Source organism: Panulirus ornatus, chromosome 55 (assembly GCF_036320965.1).
Source record: "Panulirus ornatus isolate Po-2019 chromosome 55, ASM3632096v1, whole genome shotgun sequence".
Classification (NCBI taxonomy): Eukaryota; Metazoa; Arthropoda; class Malacostraca; order Decapoda; family Palinuridae; genus Panulirus; species Panulirus ornatus.
In genome coordinates this window covers 23842928-23861562 of record NC_092278.1, presented here as the reverse complement: position 1 = coordinate 23861562, position 18635 = coordinate 23842928, and the positions used below count along the sequence as shown (strand labels likewise).

The 18635-nt window shown below is 39.1% G+C and overlaps 1 protein-coding gene across 3 annotated transcripts; it reads left to right on the top strand.

Moving 5' to 3' along the window:
• The first annotated feature begins 192 nt into the window (after positions 1–192).
• LOC139765577 (uncharacterized) lies at positions 193–10901 on the top strand. 3 transcript variants are annotated; one of them, XM_071693157.1, is made up of 8 exons: positions 193–438; positions 1455–1617; positions 4921–5008; positions 6971–7108; positions 7279–7426; positions 7976–8106; positions 9352–9482; positions 10314–10901. In XM_071693157.1, exons 1-8 carry the CDS (start codon positions 387–389, stop codon positions 10555–10557), a joined length of 1095 nt encoding a protein of 364 aa, XP_071549258.1. In that variant the 5' UTR covers positions 193–386; the 3' UTR covers positions 10558–10901. The 3 variants fall into 3 exon arrangements, with proteins under 3 accessions (XP_071549258.1, XP_071549259.1, XP_071549260.1); XM_071693158.1 differs by having other exon boundaries at positions 195–438; positions 6971–7096; XM_071693159.1 differs by lacking the exon at positions 193–438 and adding an exon at positions 493–723.
• The last annotated feature ends 7734 nt before the right edge of the window (positions 10902–18635 follow it).

Below are 18635 nucleotides of genomic sequence, written 5' to 3'. Positions count from 1 at the left end.
GTCAAAAGTCGATATCAGATAAATTTTTCTCTTAATACATCCGTTTCAAAATTGTCTTTAGTATCGTCAGTAATCATTGATATCTTATGTGCATAACTGCAATGATAGTGTTGATTTTTTTCTTTTCGACGAATGATAAAGAAAAAGATATGGCACCCTGATATTTCAAAAAAAAAAAAAAAAGAAATAGTCCTGTATAAAATAGGAAGTTTCGCGCCTCTTTTAAGGGCGAGGCCGTGAGAAGCATTATAACTTGACGTGACACGAATTACACAATATATATCTCACTGCAGACTGTAATGTTTTGAAAACATAACGTGGCAGCCGAGGCTTCTGATGTATTGTAGGACAAAACTTGAAGACACTTGAGTTCATTAAGGAGGACCATGAATCGTTCCCACTCGCCTGTCATTTCGGCCGAGGCTCTCGCTAACCAGTGCAAGTATCTTTTTAACTTCTCAAATTGTGCAGATGGTTGGCGGAATTGGAGTGTATTTATTTGAGTCTTCTGGTATAAATGCCAGTATGTATGAAGACGTCCCTAGTGATTATTGCAATATTGTCCGAGGTGTCAAGTAATGGACATACTGCTGCCTCCTCTGTCCATAGATAAGACCAGTGCCTTATTCTCTCACTTGACATTTCATTTATATCATGACCCCTCATACATTTCGTAGAATCAACTATGATGATCATCATGGTAGGATACCAGCTCAACGCCAGGTTAGTCACTCAACCAACCGGGGTCTCGCGAGTTCCCTTTCGACTTATTCTACTAACATAAGTTATGTGATATACATGATATATGTATGTGGTATGATTTCATTTTTTCTTCATCTTAAAGGTTCAAGTTAAGGACTAGCGTCCGCAACGAGAGGGAAGTAAGGGAAGAGGAAAGATATCTTGAGAATTTAGAGGAAATGGAAACTTGCCTTTAAAAAAAAGGGTGCTATAGTTGTTAGGGAAGATATGAGAGTTGACACTTCCAAACCTTTAAAGTTGAAAAGAGGAAACTGACCATACTTGAGCTACCTACAGCCACACGGTAATTATGTGACAGAGTAGCTTACCAAGTAATACATTGTCTAGGTACTGATAACAGAAGTAACTTATGGAAGCTGGACGTAAAAGCATATAAATGTACTTCTGACAGGTAGTAGAAGTAACATGATGTCATTATATAGACCTTCAGTAAGTAATCACAGTGTGGGCATCAAAAGCAATTTATCTTTTGGAAGATTGTCAAATTTAGGGGGCTTATTGGAAACATGATCAGTAACTTTCTAAGATTTTAATTTATTTTATAAGTTAATTGCCCAGTAATTCATGATGAAACTTTGATGTTAAGTAGTTGTTTCCATAGTTTATCATGGCTGTAATTCCTTGTACGTATGAAATTAGGGAAACTCATTAAGAATGTACATCAAAACAGAAAAATTTTGATTTTTTGACAGTGAGTGGAAGCCTGCCGTTGTACATTGGACCAGATGATGTCAACAAATATCCAAAACTCAGCCATCTCTTGGAAGACCTCAGTCACCGTCTCACACCGACTGGTGTGCACAAGACAACGAATACACAGTTTACACATGCCATGCATTCCATGAAGTATGCCAGGTACTGTAATACTGAATGGGTAGCAAGATTTTTCCTTTGTTAAGGAAGGAAGGTCACTCCTAGGATTACATTTTTGGACAGCCTGTTACGAGCAAAATCTGTTATAAGTCAAACTATTGAAACCCATGTTATGTGAGAAGGTTATGCTCCTGACCAAATTTTTCTCAGTGTGGCTCCTATGGATAGATTATACTGCACCTGAAATGACAGCTTTCCACCCACATAACATGCCACACTCTGTCATGATGTAATTATGACAGTATTTAAAGAGAACTTACTGAGGAAGGTACTGTACTAAAATATGGTGATGAAGTTTTTTGCTGTAAATGGGATAGGGTGGACTGAGGGTTACTGGGAGGGAAAGGGATAGGCCTTCGGGTTTTCTACATTAGCCCCTGATTAATCTGATTCAGCAAACAATGCCATATTAGAGATAATACAGAAAGTGACCAACAGATTTGCAAAAAATGCAGTGATGAGAGCTTGAGGTGGCGTTGGAATGGAATGAGGGCTACTGAGAGTTAGAGGGAGGGGTGATAAGCTGTCTCCCTGATCCAACAATTGTTTCAACTGTAGTGCATCCATGGTTATTGAATTACCGACATTTACTGTGGATTCATTAAATAATAGGGTAGCAGTGAACACAAATGAACACGCTTTTTCAGAGTGGGATGCAAATTGAATAGTATTTTACAGTAAAAAAAATTCGAATATATTTGGTATGTACCCAAATAACTTAAATCATGATAGAATGCATTAATTAGAGAGACTTTTAGACATTAAAGATATTATTTTTTTTATTATTATACTTTGTCGCTGTCTCCCGCGTTTGCGAGGTAGCGCAAGGAAACAGACGAAAGAAATGGCCCAAACCCCCCCCCCATACACATGTATATACATACGTCCACACTCGCAAATATACATACCTACACAGCTTTCCATGGTTTACCTCAGACGCTTCACATGCCTTGATTCAATCCACTGACAGCACGTCAACCCCGGTATACCACATCGCTCCAATTCACTCTATTCCTTGCCCTCTTTTCACCCTCCTGCATGTTCAGGCCCCGATCACACAAAATCTTTTTCACTCCATCTTTCCACCTCCAATTTGGTCTCCCTCTTCTCCTCGTTCCCTCCACCTCCGACACATATATCCTCTTGGTCAGTCTTTCCTCACTCATTCTCTCCATGTGCCCAAACCACTTCAAAACACCCTCTTCTGCTCTCTCAACCACGCTCTTTTTATTTCCACACATCTCTCTTACCCTTATGTTACTCACTCGATCAAACCACCTCACACCACACATTGTCCTCAAACATCTCATTTCCAGCACATCCATCCTCCTGCGCACAACTCTATCCATAGCCCACGCCTCGCAACCATACAACATTGTTGGAACCACTATTCCTTCAAACATACCCATTTTTGCTTTCCGAGATAATGTTCTCGACTTCCACACATTCTTCAAGGCCCCCAGAATTTTCGCCCCCTCCCCCACCCTATGATCCACTTCCGCTTCCATGGTTCCATCCGCTGCCAGATCCACTCCCAGATATCTAAAACACTTCACTTCCAGTTTTTCTTCATTCAAACTCACCTCCCAATTGACTTGACCCTCAACCCTACTGTACCTAATAACCTTGCTCTTATTCACATTTACTCTTAACTTTCTTCTTCCACACACTTTACCAAACTCAGTCACCAGCTTCTGCAGTTTCTCACATGAATCAGCCACCAGCGCTGTATCATCAGCGAACAACAACTGACTCACTTCCCAAGCTCTCTCATCCCCAACTGACTTCATACTTGCCCCTCTTTCCAAAACTCTTGCATTTACCTCCCTAACAACCCCATCCATAAACAAATTAAACAACCATGGAGACATCACACACCCCTTCCGCAAACCTACATTCACTGAGAACCAATCACTTTCCTCTCTTCCTACACGTACACATGCCTTACATCCTCGATAAAAACTTTTCACTGCTTCTAACAACTTTCCTCCCACACCATATATTCTTAATACCTTCCACAGAGCATCTCTATCAACTCTATCATATGCCTTCTCCAGATCCAGATCCTTCTGGAAGGAGGTAAATAAAGTGCGTAAGACAAGGGAGCAAATGGGAACTTCAGTGAAGGGCGCAAATGGGGAGGTGATAACAAGTAGTGGTGATGTGAGAAGGAGATGGAGTGAGTATTTTGAAGGTTTGTTGAATGTGTTTGATGATAGAGTGGCAGATATAGGGTGTTTTGGTCGAGGTGGTGTGCAAAGTGAGAGGGTTAGGGAAAATGATTTGGTAAAAAGAGAAGAGGTAGTGAAAGCTTTGCGGAAGATGAAAGCCGGCAAGGCAGCAGGTTTGGATGGTATTGCAGTGGAATTTATTAAAAAAGGGGGTGACTGTATTGTTGACTGGTTGGTAAGGTTATTTAATGTATGTATGACTCATGGTGAGGTGCCTGAGGATTGGCGGAATGCGTGCATAGTGTCATTGTACAAAGGCAAAGGGGATAAGGGTGAGTGCTCAAATTACAGAGGTATAAGTTTGTTGAGTATTCCTGGTAAATTATATGGGAGGGTATTGATTGAGAGGGTGAAGGCATGCACAGAGCATCAGATTGGGGAAGAGCAGTGTGGTTTCAGAAGTGGTAGAGGATGTGTAGATCAGGTGTTTGCTTTGAAGAATGTATGTGAGAAATACTTAGAAAAGCAAATTAAAGATATATAGTTAAAAATTTCTGCATTTCCGTGTCTAAGCTGAAGCACAGTATTGCAAGACAATCAATGTATCCCAATTCTCAAATGTTTTAAGTCCAAATCATCTTGACTGAAAGCCTTGCTATACTGACAGGTAGTTCAGTAGCCTTGCCTGTTAAGGTTTCTGCCTATCTGATTTAACTGTATGGAGTATTCATTTTTATTTGTTGATGTTTATTCAAACACCAAACAATACTTTATACATTGAATAGCAATAGCAGTTCAGGTAAGGTAAGATTGAAGTTAGGAAATATGTGTAATGAACTTGTTCCTGTAACTTCAGAAAAAAACAGAAAATATAAAAATTTAACTTAAAATATAATCTTTGTGTATGCTAGAAATATCTCTCTGAACTGTGAACTCATTTTCTCCTTAAGATTAAGGGTGCTTGTGCAGGTGACAAGTTAATAAAATCTTGACTCATTCTTAAGATTAATAAATAGCAATGCCATCTCAGAAAGCTAGGATCAGTCAGTTGACTATAAATATTTTTCTTACTTACAATTTGCTGAAATATTTTATTTTCTATATACATTTATAGGCAGAAATACCTTGAGGAAGCCACACTTTATCGTCTCACACACAGTGTTCTCTGTGAAGAGTCCACAAATAAAGAGAAAGAAACAAAGGTTAGTTAAAGTTTTTTTATGCATTGGAATGTCAAATTTGAATTGTTATCTTGGGACTTTTTTTTCATACATGCTCACCATTTCCCACGTGAGCATGAAGAATTGATGACAACCTTAGAGGGTAAATTCCTGACTTGGCTTCTTGCTCTGTTCCTTCCATTTGGAATGTAATACAGGAAGGGAGGATTTCCAGCCACCTGCTCCTGCCCCTTTTAGTCACCATCTATGACATGCAGGGAATATGTAGGCAGTATTCTTTCTCCCCATCCCATGGGATAATATTTATATATATTTCTAATTTCATGATCACCGTTTCCTGTGTCAGCAAGGTAACTCCAGGAAAGAGACGAAAAATGGCCCATCCACTCTCTAGCTGTCATGTGTAATGTGCCAAAACCACAGCTCCCTATCCATATCCAGGCCCCACAGACCATTCCATGGTTTACCCCAGACATTTCACATGCCCTGGTTCAGTCCATTGACAGCACATTGACCTGGTATACCACATCGTTCCAATTCACACTATTCCTTACACGCCTCTCACCCTCCTGTATGTTCAGGCCTCGATCGCTCAAAATCTTTTTCACTCCACCCTTCCACCTCCAATTTGGTCTCCTGCTTTCTCCTTGTTCCCTCCACCTCTGACACTTATATCCTCTTTGTCAATCTTTCATCACTCATTCTCTCCATATGACCAAGCCATTTCAACACACCCTCTTCTGCTCTCAACCACACCCTTTTTATTTCCACACATCTCTCTTACCCTTTCATTACTTAATCAAACCACCTCACACCACATATTGTCCTAAAATATTTCATTTCCAACACCACCCTCCTCTGGACAACCCTATCTATTGCCCATGCCTTGCAATCATATAACATTGTTGGAAGTACTATTCCTTCAAACATACCCATCTCCGAGATAACGTTCTCTCCTTCCACACATTCTTCATCCCTCTTCATATATATATATTTTTTTTTTTTTTTTGCTTTGTCGCTGTCTCCCGCGTTTGCGAGGTAGCACAAGGAAACAGACGAAAGAAATGGCCCAACCCACCCCCATACACATGTATATACATACGTCCACACAGGCAAATATACATACCTACACAGCTTTCCATGGTTTACCCCAGACGCTTCACATGTATATATATATACATAAAACATTAATGAGATGGCCTTGATTAGGGCCTCAGCTGTCCATGCCGTCTCAGCTTACATAAATAAAAAAATCTGGAACATCAGTCTCTTATTCTCAAATGCAAGTTCTTAAACCCTTTCTGTCTACTGTTTAGATTTATGTGAACAGTTTAATCAGATTGTTAAGTTTGAAATGACAGTCATAAAAGATAAAGATAAAAGTAAAGCTATTGACACCAGAGTTCTGGGGACTTAGATATTTAGAAATACACTTCTGAAAAAATATGGTTAAGGGATATCACTTTGATGTAACGACAGTTTCTTTGCCTACAGTAATTTTAGTTATGGAGGTTTTATTACAGTTCAGGAGACTCTTGATGTATGGAATAGTTTCCATTTATCAAGACATCAAAGAACTTTTCATTTGATGTCCATTTCACTTTTAGTAGATAATTCTCAGTTTTGTTGCTACTTAATGGTCACTTTGAAAAGAAAACGATTTTAACGTGATTTAACAGCTGAGAGTACCTAATATTTTCATTTTGGATGTAGCAGATTATAGATTAGGGCATTACTTACAATGTTATTAGGGATAGGATTGCATTATTAGCTCACCTTATTACTGTTAGTGTCATGTGAAATTAAGATTGTTGTGTACACACATTGCAGATATCTTTTTAATGGGTTCTAGGTCCTCTTGAGGTATCATAGAAAAAAGAGACCTCCAGGGATATACTTACATAGAGTAATTACTTACAAACCATTTACAATCATATTGAAATCATATCATGTGTTTTTGCTAATAGATTCCTTTAAAACCAGGACATGAAAGAGATGTTGGAAGCACTGATAGTGTCAGAGCTACAGGATCACTTGAAGTTAGTCGAGCACATGTCAAGTGAAGGTAGCTGTGAGAGTCAGTTGGAAGCACTAGCCACGAACAAACAGGTGCATATACATGTATGAAATTTGCCAGTTCAACAGTTCATTGATTCTTGCAGACACATTTCTTACACAAATAAAAGCAGTATGATTCTTGCAGACACATTTCTTACACAAATAAAAGCAGTATCTTTGATATCTAGCATTCAGTATGCAGGTAGTATATAACATTGTTTTTCTGTCTATAGTGCACGGCCTTTGGCATAACCACTGAACATTTGTTGGCACGAGCTGAGATCCTCATGTCTGATAATCATCTTAAGAAATTTGTCAAGATATTAGAGAAGAGACTTGAACAGGAATGGATTAAGATTGCATCATTTAAGGATCCCAAAGGTGTGTACTGCTCTGTTATGTGCTTAAATTTTGGCAATAGATCCATAGTTACAGTTTTGCATTGTTTGGATGATGTTCATTTTTAAGTCTGAACAAAGATCTGCTGGAAGGGGCTACCAATACTGCACTTCCCAAAAGATTGAAGAAAAATGTCCAAGCAAATTCTCTACATTGCTTATCCTTGTCTTTACCCAACCATGGAATTAGATGTATTCCTGTCTTAACTGATTCCTGGGAATTTTATTTAACCCTGTCTTAATTTAAGTATGGAATTTAATGTCTCCATGTCTTAATTGGAATTTGATGAATCCGTCTTAATCCACCCACAGAATTAGATGTATTCCTCTCTTAATCTAGCCATGGGAATTATCTGTATCTCTTAATCTAGCCATGAAAACTAGATGTATCCTTTTCTTAATCCATCCATCTTGAACCAAAACCTCTTGCAAATTCTTTTCACCACTGACACATTTAACGTGGTGTGCTTTTCATTTAATTTTCAATGCTGAGTAAGGCTGACTAATATACATATACATGTTTTCATTACAGGTTTTTCTGAGTATGACCCAGATGATGTTGTCATAATTGCTGAAGACCTGGAGAGCATGAAAAGGCAGATAGCTGAGGAGAGGAACAAACTTGTGCATCTCATTACACAGACTGACTGTCTCTTCCAGCAGGTGAGTGGATATTGTTCTTACAGTACGTTATTGAATTAGTTCATTTCATTTAGGACAAAGATTGATACTAAAAGTTTATACATTTTACCTTTAACAAAATATGTTATCTTTCAAGGCTAAAAATTAGCTTATCATATGGTCTAGAGATGACTGTGTCCATATCCAGAATACACAATACAAACACAAACTCATTTTACCCTTACTTGGCTGTGTTATATGTGGGTTTCATTAGGTCATGAATTTAATGTTACCCCATTTCCCAAAGCATATGAGATTATGATACTTTGTTTTTGAAGACACTCACTTCCCTAGGATTCGTTTTGTCTTTCATTCTTTTCACAGTTGAGCAGTCTTCAAGTCTTTCACAACCCAAATGATAAAAGTATTATCCTCTTTTCTGACTGGAGATTTTACTGTACTTCAAAAATTATTTTTATTATATACTTGTTCTTTTGCTTGAGTTAGTAGACATAATCCTAGACTTTTTATACACATCTGCTTCTCCATCCTAGCAAGATAGCATCAGGAGCAAATAAATGACCAACAGTCTCATTTGTATTTATCCATCCTGTGGCTGAAACCAGATCCTGCCACTTCATATGCCATGGTTCTGTTCATAGTCAAGCCTCCCCAGTGTACCAAATGAATCTAATTCATTTTGTTCTATTTATTTTTTTCATATGTGATTGCCATTTCCCATGTCAGCAAGATGGTGCCGGGAACAGATGAAGAAAGGCCTCATTTGCTTATGGTCAATTTCAAGCTATCATATGTAATGGACTGAAACTACAGCTCTCTTTCCACAACTAGGCCTCACAGACATTTCCATGGTTCCCCTCATTGCTTCACATGCCCAGGTTCAGTCTCTTGTATACCACAGCATATCAATCCCAGTGCCATTGCTTAGTTCTGTGGGTTTTTAAAATCATACCTGTCTGCCTTTTTGTGAAAGTAAACCAGAATAAGAAAGCTTGGAACTACTGGATAATGAGGCTGCTTCAGTTTATTAAGAATTATTCTCACACCTGATAATGGTCCTAGATTGGTCTTAGAATATCACTTTTACTGTGATTTAAATTTCCTCTGGATGTTTTTAGAGGGAGAAAGAATATGAACATAGATTTAGAAATGAGTTAAAGATAGTGGGTTATAGACAGACATATTGAGAGTCGGACTAGTAGACAGAGACTGAGAGAGACTGATAGAGGAAGAGTATTAATTAAGTGTGATTATTTTCTTTTACAGGTGCATGTTCTACTCTTGGAGTATGGGCAAGTGCTCAAGGCACTTATGTCGAAACAGAGATTGTCTCGCTACCCATCACAACACCTAACAAGCTGCACTCTCACAGTCTCTGTTCAACTGCTCAAATTGAAGTAGGTTTCACATCTAAGGTCATGTTTTCTGCCAGAAAAATTTTTTTTTTCTGTGATTAGTCACTGTCAGAGTGAAATCCTTGTCTTGGGAATTATGTAGTGGTCAGCCTGTGTGGCTGGGCAGTTGGCAGGATGATAGCATTATCACTGGGAAGGGGTAGCTGACTGGATGGGTCTTCTAGAATGAGTTGGTGCTGCAACCACTGTTTGGTTGGTTTGCAAAAGGTTAGATTTATAAACTACATTAGAATAGGGGATGTTGGAAGCTATTGACTCTCCGAAGAGGAAAACAGATTTTCATTAGCTTGCAGGCTACTTCGTGGAGAGAACTGGTTTTTCTTAATACAAAACTCTCTTTTCTTTGAGCATTTTGTGTTACCTGATGCACTGGAGGTCACTAGTTATGAAGACTTTGTTGCTATGGCCACCCCCTTGCAGGAGTTCCAGAAGGAAACAGGCATCAGGGATATAGACAGATAGACCTTATGCATTAGGAATTTGATTAAGAATTTACTGCCTCCCAAAACAAAATTTTTAGTCAAGCTCTTAGCTGTCTCAGATGAAGAAACTAAAATTTTTAGGCAAAAGATTTATTTTGCTTGAGATCTGTTTACAGTGCTTCACATCTAGGAGAGGGACTCATGCCTTAAGATTCCTCTGGTATAATAGTGTCCTTTAATCCTTGTACAGCCAACATTGTGTGTGTTGATTGTTTTAGTTGTTTTAAGGCTTAATCTTCTTTACTGAAAATCTTTGTATATAAAGGCCACACTAATGTATATCTGGTTTACAGGCTATAATGTAACTTTCTAAGATATGTGAATTTTCTAGGTGTATAGAACTAGAAATCCTTGTCAACACATATACAAGCAAATCTGTACCAGCACTGAAACTTATTTCGTCTCATCTGGATGAACGCAGAACACAAACTGATGAAGCTTTGACACGACTTAAGCATGAGATGAAGAGCTACAGTGGACTTGATCCAAGATTTCAAGATCTGTTAAAGGAATATGTAAGGCTTCAGGAAGACATACACTTCTGCAGAAAGTCAGCACAGGAATATCTTAAATGAAATATTGTTTTGAAAGAGATTTAGGAATGCTTGATCATTGATATCTTTTGTCTTTCATCTTCTCTTCATCTCTTAAAGTAGACAATGAGGGAGTATGTTTATGAGGAGGCTTAATATGCAAGAGTAATTAGTAATTGTGTGTACCCTCCTGTATATGGGCGGTGGTGTTAGGATTTAGTCTGTGCAGTAGGATGACTGATGCCTGCATAAGTGCTTACCTATTTCATTTATGCTGTTTGTCATTTTCTGTTGTTATTCAGGTAATGGGTATAATGCAGATTTACTAGTTTAATCTGAGCTTTGGATTATGTCACCGTAGTTAATAAATGCATTTTTCTGAAAAATGTTTTATTTTCTTTGAATAAGGTAATGTATACACACCTCTGATAGTTAAACATTATATATTCACTTGTAGTATCATTGGTTTTAGTTCAAACTTAAGAAACTGCTTGGTAAAGTGTCTTCAGACTGTTAGGCCTCTAATATCAGACAGAGGTAGGTTGTAGTTGGTAGGCAGCCAGCGACCATGGAGCTATATTACCAGTACCACCTGCCTTGGTAATAGGAGGGTTTGTGACAGCTGTGTTGTGAGTCAGCACTTTAGTTGTTGTCAAGTTGCACTCATTTGACCCAGGTAGCTGTCTTCTCTCTGCCTCACTCACACATGTACTTCTGGCATTCTGTCCACAAATATACAATCTCTGGTAATCTATAACATTTGTTAACATTTAAATTACATAGCTCATTCTTCTTAACTCTAGATTTTCCTGAGGTGCATGAGATAACTTAAGAGATGAGATCCCCAATGCCACATCCTTTCAGAAGGTTTGGCTATATCAAGGACAACTACATAGGATTCTCTCACTTTTGAGATACAAATTTATGAGTTCAAGAAGGTTGGGCTGCTCACCAGGTAAGGTTAACTATGTGACATGTGCTAGTCCTTGTGCCTAGTAGTAGTACATGGCCTTGCATACATTAGGATGGATACTCAGATCATATAGGAACACCTTATCAGTCCCAAGTAAGAAGAGTAGCTCTATCCATTTGACCACCTGGATACTCTCGTCTTCATAAAAGAAATTTACTCCTTTCACACGAATTGCAGTCTTCTTTTTCTTCCTTGCAGGTGGTTGGTTGTTAATGACCCGCACGCTAGTAATGGCCTTGTCGTAGGAATGCTCAACCAGGGACACCATGATAGGCACTATCTGCTTGTGCTGATCCAGCACTGGGCACTGAAGGAGGTATGGTTGCATAACGACTTGCTTAAAGTTACCCCATTCCTTGATCCATATATACTTGTATTCTGTGACTTGTGAGATAACAGTTATCAAACCACAGCTGGCAGTGTCTTAGTGTGAGGAGGAATATCTTTAAACATGTCAAGAATGTGGACAGAAGGTGTTGGTGATGCCAGAGTTCTGTCAGGTTGTTGAGTCAAGGACACTTCACACATGCACTTTTGTTTCTTTTTTCTCTTCTTCATTTCGTGAGAGCATACTAGCAGGGCACATAAGGGTGGTTAAGTACCATTTCATGTAGTGGGACCTGCTTTGATTGGTCAATCAGCGACAACTATGTATAGAAGAAAGAAAGAATTATATATATTTAATTTTCTCCTGATGTATGTATTGTATTACATATTCTCTCCTCCATAGTTAGTAAGTGATAGGTAGCCATGGACCTTGGAGGTATGCAGTGTAACCTTTCAGTAATGATATAATTCAGCCTGTTATTCAGAGGGATTGGTTCATTAAACATAAATACCTTTGCTATTTCTATTGGATTGATGAATGCTATTTTCAACAATATATGTACAGCACATATTTTACCCACCTAGTTTTTCCACAAGTCCACAGCTCTGTTGTTGAAGAAGTACTTCCTCGCCCATCCCGTTGCAAGAATGACGTATTGGCGACTGTTTAGTTACAATTTCGACTTCAAAGTAATATTCATGTCAAGGCATTCTTTCCTTTGCATTTACTCAGGTTGAATTTCATCAACCACGCTTACGACGAACTTTCAGATGTGACAAGGTTTCCTTGTAAGATGATGCAATTCTCATTATTCTCTACTTTGCACATGACGCATTCTTGTATGAAGAAGCGGAATGGTCACAGTCCGAGCCATGAGGCACATCACGGTGACTACCACTTTAAGGACAAAAGCTTTGCTGGTAAATAGAATTGCATTCAGGTATATGGACGAGGAAATATTTTGCAGGATGTGCACATCATTCATTTGGCTGCATTCGTGTATATGGATGAGGAAATATTTTGCAGGATGTGCACATCATACATTTGGCCGAAACAGAAATTCTTTTCAGTTTTAAACTATTTCAAGAAGTACAAAGAAATGGTAAGAGAAAGTAAAGGAGCACAGAAATAAGTCCAGAGGAGTGCGACAAAGATGATACCACCATAAAAGGAGATGAGTTGCAGGAATGGTTAGAGGCCTAACGTTTGGCATCACACTAGCTGGCTTAGATATCAGCCACATCAGCTTTGACCACATAATGGCTGGCCTAGACGTTATCGTGGGTGAAGATGTTGGCCACATCGGCTCCTGACCTCTCACGGGCTAGTCTCTACATTAGGAGTGATGTTAACCACATTAGCTCCTGATCACAAGGGATGGTCTAGACACGGACATCGAAACTTCAACTGTTCTATTAAATTGTACATTATTTTGCATGTTTCTGTGTAAGAGTTCTCCAAGATTAAGCCTGGCACGAGCGGGCTGTTGTCAGACAGCCCATATATATATATATATATATATATATATATATATATATATATATATATATATATATATATATATATAATATTGTATATTATATTATACTTTGTTGCTGTCTCCCGCGTTAGCGAGGGTAGCGCAAGAAAACAGACGAAAGAATGGCCCAACCCACCCACATACACATGTATATTCCTATGAGTCCACGGGGAAAATGAAACACGATAAGTTCCCAAGTGCACTTTCGTTTACCAAATGTCGTCCTAGCATCGTCTCTTCGATATATATCAACTGACTTATATTTCTCTCTTGTGTCTCCCTTGATGATGTGATTATTACACGAGAGTGCACTTGGGAACTTATCGTGTTTCATTTTCCCCGTGGACTCATAGGAATATCTTGATCACATGCAAAATTGTGATCCTTTCCAACACTTGTACATACATACACGTCCACACACGCACATATACATACCTATACATAACGTATACATATATATATACACACTCACATATACATATATACACGTACATAATTCATAGTCTGCCCTCATATATATATATATATATATATATATATATATATATATATATATATATATATATATATATATATTTTTTTTTTTTTTTTTTTTGCTTTGCCGCTGTCTCCCGCGTTTGCGAGGTAGCGCAAGGAAACAGACGAAAGAAATGGCCCAACCCACCCCCATACACATGTATATACATATGTCCACACACGCAAATATACATACCTACACAGCGTTCCATGGTTTACCCCAGACGCTTCACATGCCCTGATTCAATCCACTGACAGCACATCAACCCTGGTATACCACATCGCTCCAATTCACTCTATTCCTTGCCCTCCTTTCACCCTCCTGCATGTTCAGGCCCCGATCACACAAAATCTTTTTCACTCCATCTTTCCACCTCCAATTTGGTCTCCCTCTTCTCCTCGTTCCCTCCACCTCCGACACATATATCCTCTTGGTCAATCTTTCCTCACTCATTCTCTCCATGTGCCCAAACCATTTCAAAACACCCTCTTCTGCTCTCTCAACCACGCTCTTTTTATTTCCACACATCTCTCTTACCCTTACTTTACTTACTCGATCAAACCACCTCACACCACACATTGTCCTCAAACATCTCATTTCCAGCACATCCATCCTCCTGCGCACAACTCTATCCATAGCCCACGCCTCGCAACCATACAACATTGTTGGAACCACTATTCCTTCAAACATACCCATTTTTGCTTTCCGAGATAATGTTCTCGACTTCCACACATTCTTCAAGGCTCCCAGAATTTTCGCCCCCTCCCCCACACTATGATCCACTTCCGCTTCCATGGTTCCATCCGCTGCCAGATCCACTCCCAGATATCTAAAACACTTCACTTCCTCCAGTTTTTCTCCATTCAAACTCACCTCCCAATTGACTTGACCCTCAACCCTACTGTACCTAATAACCTTGCTCTTATTCACATTTACTCTTAACCTTCTTCTTTCACACACTTTACCAAACTCAGTCACCAGCTTCTGCAGTTTCTCACATGAATCAGCCACCAGCGCTGTATCATCAGCGAACAACAACTGACTCACTTCCCAAGCTCTCTCATCCCCAACAGACTTCATACTTGCCCCTCTTTCCAAAACTCTTGCATTCACCTCCCTAACAACCCCATCCATAAACAAATTAAACAACCATGGAGACATCACACACCCCTGCCGCAAACCTACATTCACTGAGAACCAATCACTTTCCTCTCTTCCTACACGTACACATGCCTTACATCCTCGATAAAAACTTTTCACTGCTTCTAACAACTTTCCTCTCACACCATATATTCTTAATACCTTCCACAGAGCATCTCTATCAACTCTATCATATGCCTTCTCCAGATCCATAAATGCTATATACAAATCCATTTGCTTTTCTAAGTATTTCTCACATACATTCTTCAAAGCAAACACCTGATCCACACATCCTCTACCACTTCTGAAACCACACTGCTCTTCCCCAATCTGATATATATATATATATATATATATATATATATATATATATATATATATATATATATATATATATATCTTTCTTTTAAACTAATCGCCATTTCCCGCGTTAGCGAGGTAGCGTTAAGAACAGAGGACTGGGCCTTTTTTGGAATATCCTCACCTGGCCCCCTCTGTTCCTTCTTTTGGAAAATTAAAAAAACTAGAGGGGAGGATTTCCAGCCCCCCCGCTCCCTCCCCTTTTAGTCGCCTTCTACGACACGCAGAATATATATATATATATATATATATATATATATATATATATATATATATATGTATATTATCCCTGGGGATAGGGAAGAAAGAAAACTTCCAACGTATTTCCTGCGTGTCGTACAAGGCGACTAAAAGGGGAGGTAGCGGGGGGCTGGAAACCCTCCCCTCTCGTTTTTGATTTTCCAAAATAAGGAACAGAGAAGAAGGCCAAGTGAGAATTTCCCACAAAGGCTCGGCCCTCTGTTCTTAACGCTACATCGCTAACGCGGGAAATGGCGAATAGTATGAAAAAAATTATATATATATATATATATATATATATATATATATATATATATATATATATATATATATATATATATATATATATATAGCGCAAGGAAACAGAGGAAAGAATGGCCCAACCCACCCACATACACATGTATATACATACATGTCCATACACGCAAATATACATACCTATACATCTCAACGTATACATATATATACACACACAGACATATACATATATACACATGCACATAATTCATACTGTCTGCCTTTATTCATTCCCATCGCCACCCCGCCACACATGAAATAAGCACCCCCTCCCCCAAATGTGCGCGAGGTAGGGCTAGGAAAAGACAGCAAAGGCTACATTCGTTCACATTCAGTCTCTAGCTGTCATGTAATAATGCACCGAAACCACAGCTCTCTCTCTCTCTCTCTCTCTCTCTCTCTCTCTCTCTCTCTCTCTCTCTCTCTCTCTCTCTCTCTCTCTCTCTCTCGTTCCCTTTAGTCGCCTTCTACGACACGTGAGGAATGCGTGGGAAGTATTCTTTCTCCCCCATCCCCAGGGATATATATATATATATATATATATATATATATATATATATATATATATATATATATATTATACAAACTTGCCTGGAGGAAGCCATTCTAACACGAGACGAGGGAAACAAGGAACTCAGCTAGCGTGTATGGTAAGACCACAGGGAAGCCGAGGCCAGCCAGCCAGCCAGCCTCGCTTCCCGGAATTAGTAATGAAGTTTCCCATGTGTGGCGTTTTGATGCGTGTATAGATGGCAACTTTTGGATAAATTGCTGAGAAGGGCTGGATGGTTGCTGCCAAGGACGCCTGTAAACGGCCCTAATGAAAATAGGTGTTATTGGCGCGCGTTTGAAGTATAATTTTGGTGGGAGTTGGAGAAGGTAATGGCGTCAGCGTCTTTGATGATATTACTGCCGTTGGCCAAAAGCTGAGTGTGGCCCAGATCATCAGGTTTGATGCACTCTGCTGGCATGGATATATTTTTTTTTGGGGGGGGGGGCTTCGGGATAAACAAATATATTAGTATATAAATTTTTCTTACCAATAAGCGCTCCAGAGTCGAACTCAGGCTACCGGGGAAATGGGCGGACAGCGATGGATCCGTTCTACCATTTTCTGAGTTGTCTATCGCTGCAGGCCCACAGAGTGTGGGCGGGAATCCTAGGGATGTAGTGTAGGAGCTCAGGAGAGATGGAAAGATTGGTTTTGTACCGTCAGTGGCGCAATGGTACATTGTCTGCCATACTGTTCTCGATAGCCTGGGTTCGACTTTCAGGCGCTGTATGGAAAAATTGTTGACTTATTTACATATGAACATTACATATTTGTTATATATAGTTATTTGTATACTAAAGTATTTGTTCTGTATGAGGAGGAAGTTGTACACCCTGTGGGGCCTCATTTCTTTGTGTACTCGCGGTTCCATTACTGGCAAGGATCAGCCGGTTAGTTATTGTGTGTGGTGGACTCATTATCAATTGGATGTCTGATATGGCAATAAGCGTTTGTCCATGACTAGGTCGGGAGGGGGGAGGGGATGATCTTCCCATACGCCCATGTGGCAGTGTGATTATTGACTAGGATCACGTAAGGCTCAGGAAGAAGCAGCAACAGTTATTAAGCTGTAGTAAATTGATAGGTGTGAGGTCAGCACACAGGACCAGACAACGGCAAATGAGACTGAATAATGACGAGAAAAGAAAGGAAGGAAAAGTAAGATGTCTAATAAGTTGAGATAGTTTGTGTATTTATTGCGTTTTAAGAAGACGGGAGATCTATGAGACTGAATAATGACGAGAAAAGAAAGGAAGGAAAAGTAAGATGTCTAATAAGTTGAGATAGTTTGTGTATTTATTGCGTTTTAAGAAGACGGGAGATCTAATGCTATTTTAATGTATGAATCAATAATTTGGCTTATGTGATAATTTATTAATAATCAGTTTAACGAAATAGGATATCATTACTCATAATTGACTTAAAAAAAGTGGTAGCGTATGATTTGATATTCTTATGGGATAGCGAGGGCTGCTTTGTTGACCATATTCCCCGTTTACGAGAGGCACTTAAGTAAGCTTTGTATTGAGTGTCTATAACCAGTTAATGTTTCCTGGGAGTGAGTAAAGGTGCGTGAGGAGGAGCGTAGAGACTTCAAGACACAGAGGGGAACGATAGACGACGTGGAATAAAAGATAGCAAATACATTTTTTAGGTTAGGTAACGGCAAGTGTTGTATGGAGTTACATGTACGTTGAAGACAGCACACCCAATGTTCGGAACTGTGGCTGTTATGTAGCCTTTAAGGACGATCACTTAAGCCTTCGAGTTTTTCAGCTGAAGACCCCTAAATACTATAGTATAAGCCATTCGGTAAAAGTTAAACCTCTAAACACAAAAATTTACGCCTTTGTTTGCATCAAGTTAAGACCCTAGATACTGTAATTTAGGCCATTGGTTGCAACGTTAAGGCCTTAGATACAACCAGTTGGGCCCCTGAGTACGAACAATTAAACTGTTTGAGTACAGACACGTAAGCTCTTGAATACAAACATTTAAGTTGTGAGAGTGAACACTCAAGCTCGTGAGTATAAACATATATAAGTTCTTGCATGCAGTTGTAATATTACGCTTCTTTATTTCAATCTCTTGTCTTTTGACCTCTATATTCTTTCTCACCCACCCTTTGTTTCCTTTCTTTCAATTCTTTTTTCTTTCATTCCTTCCTTCATTTCCTCTTTCCCTACGAGTGTC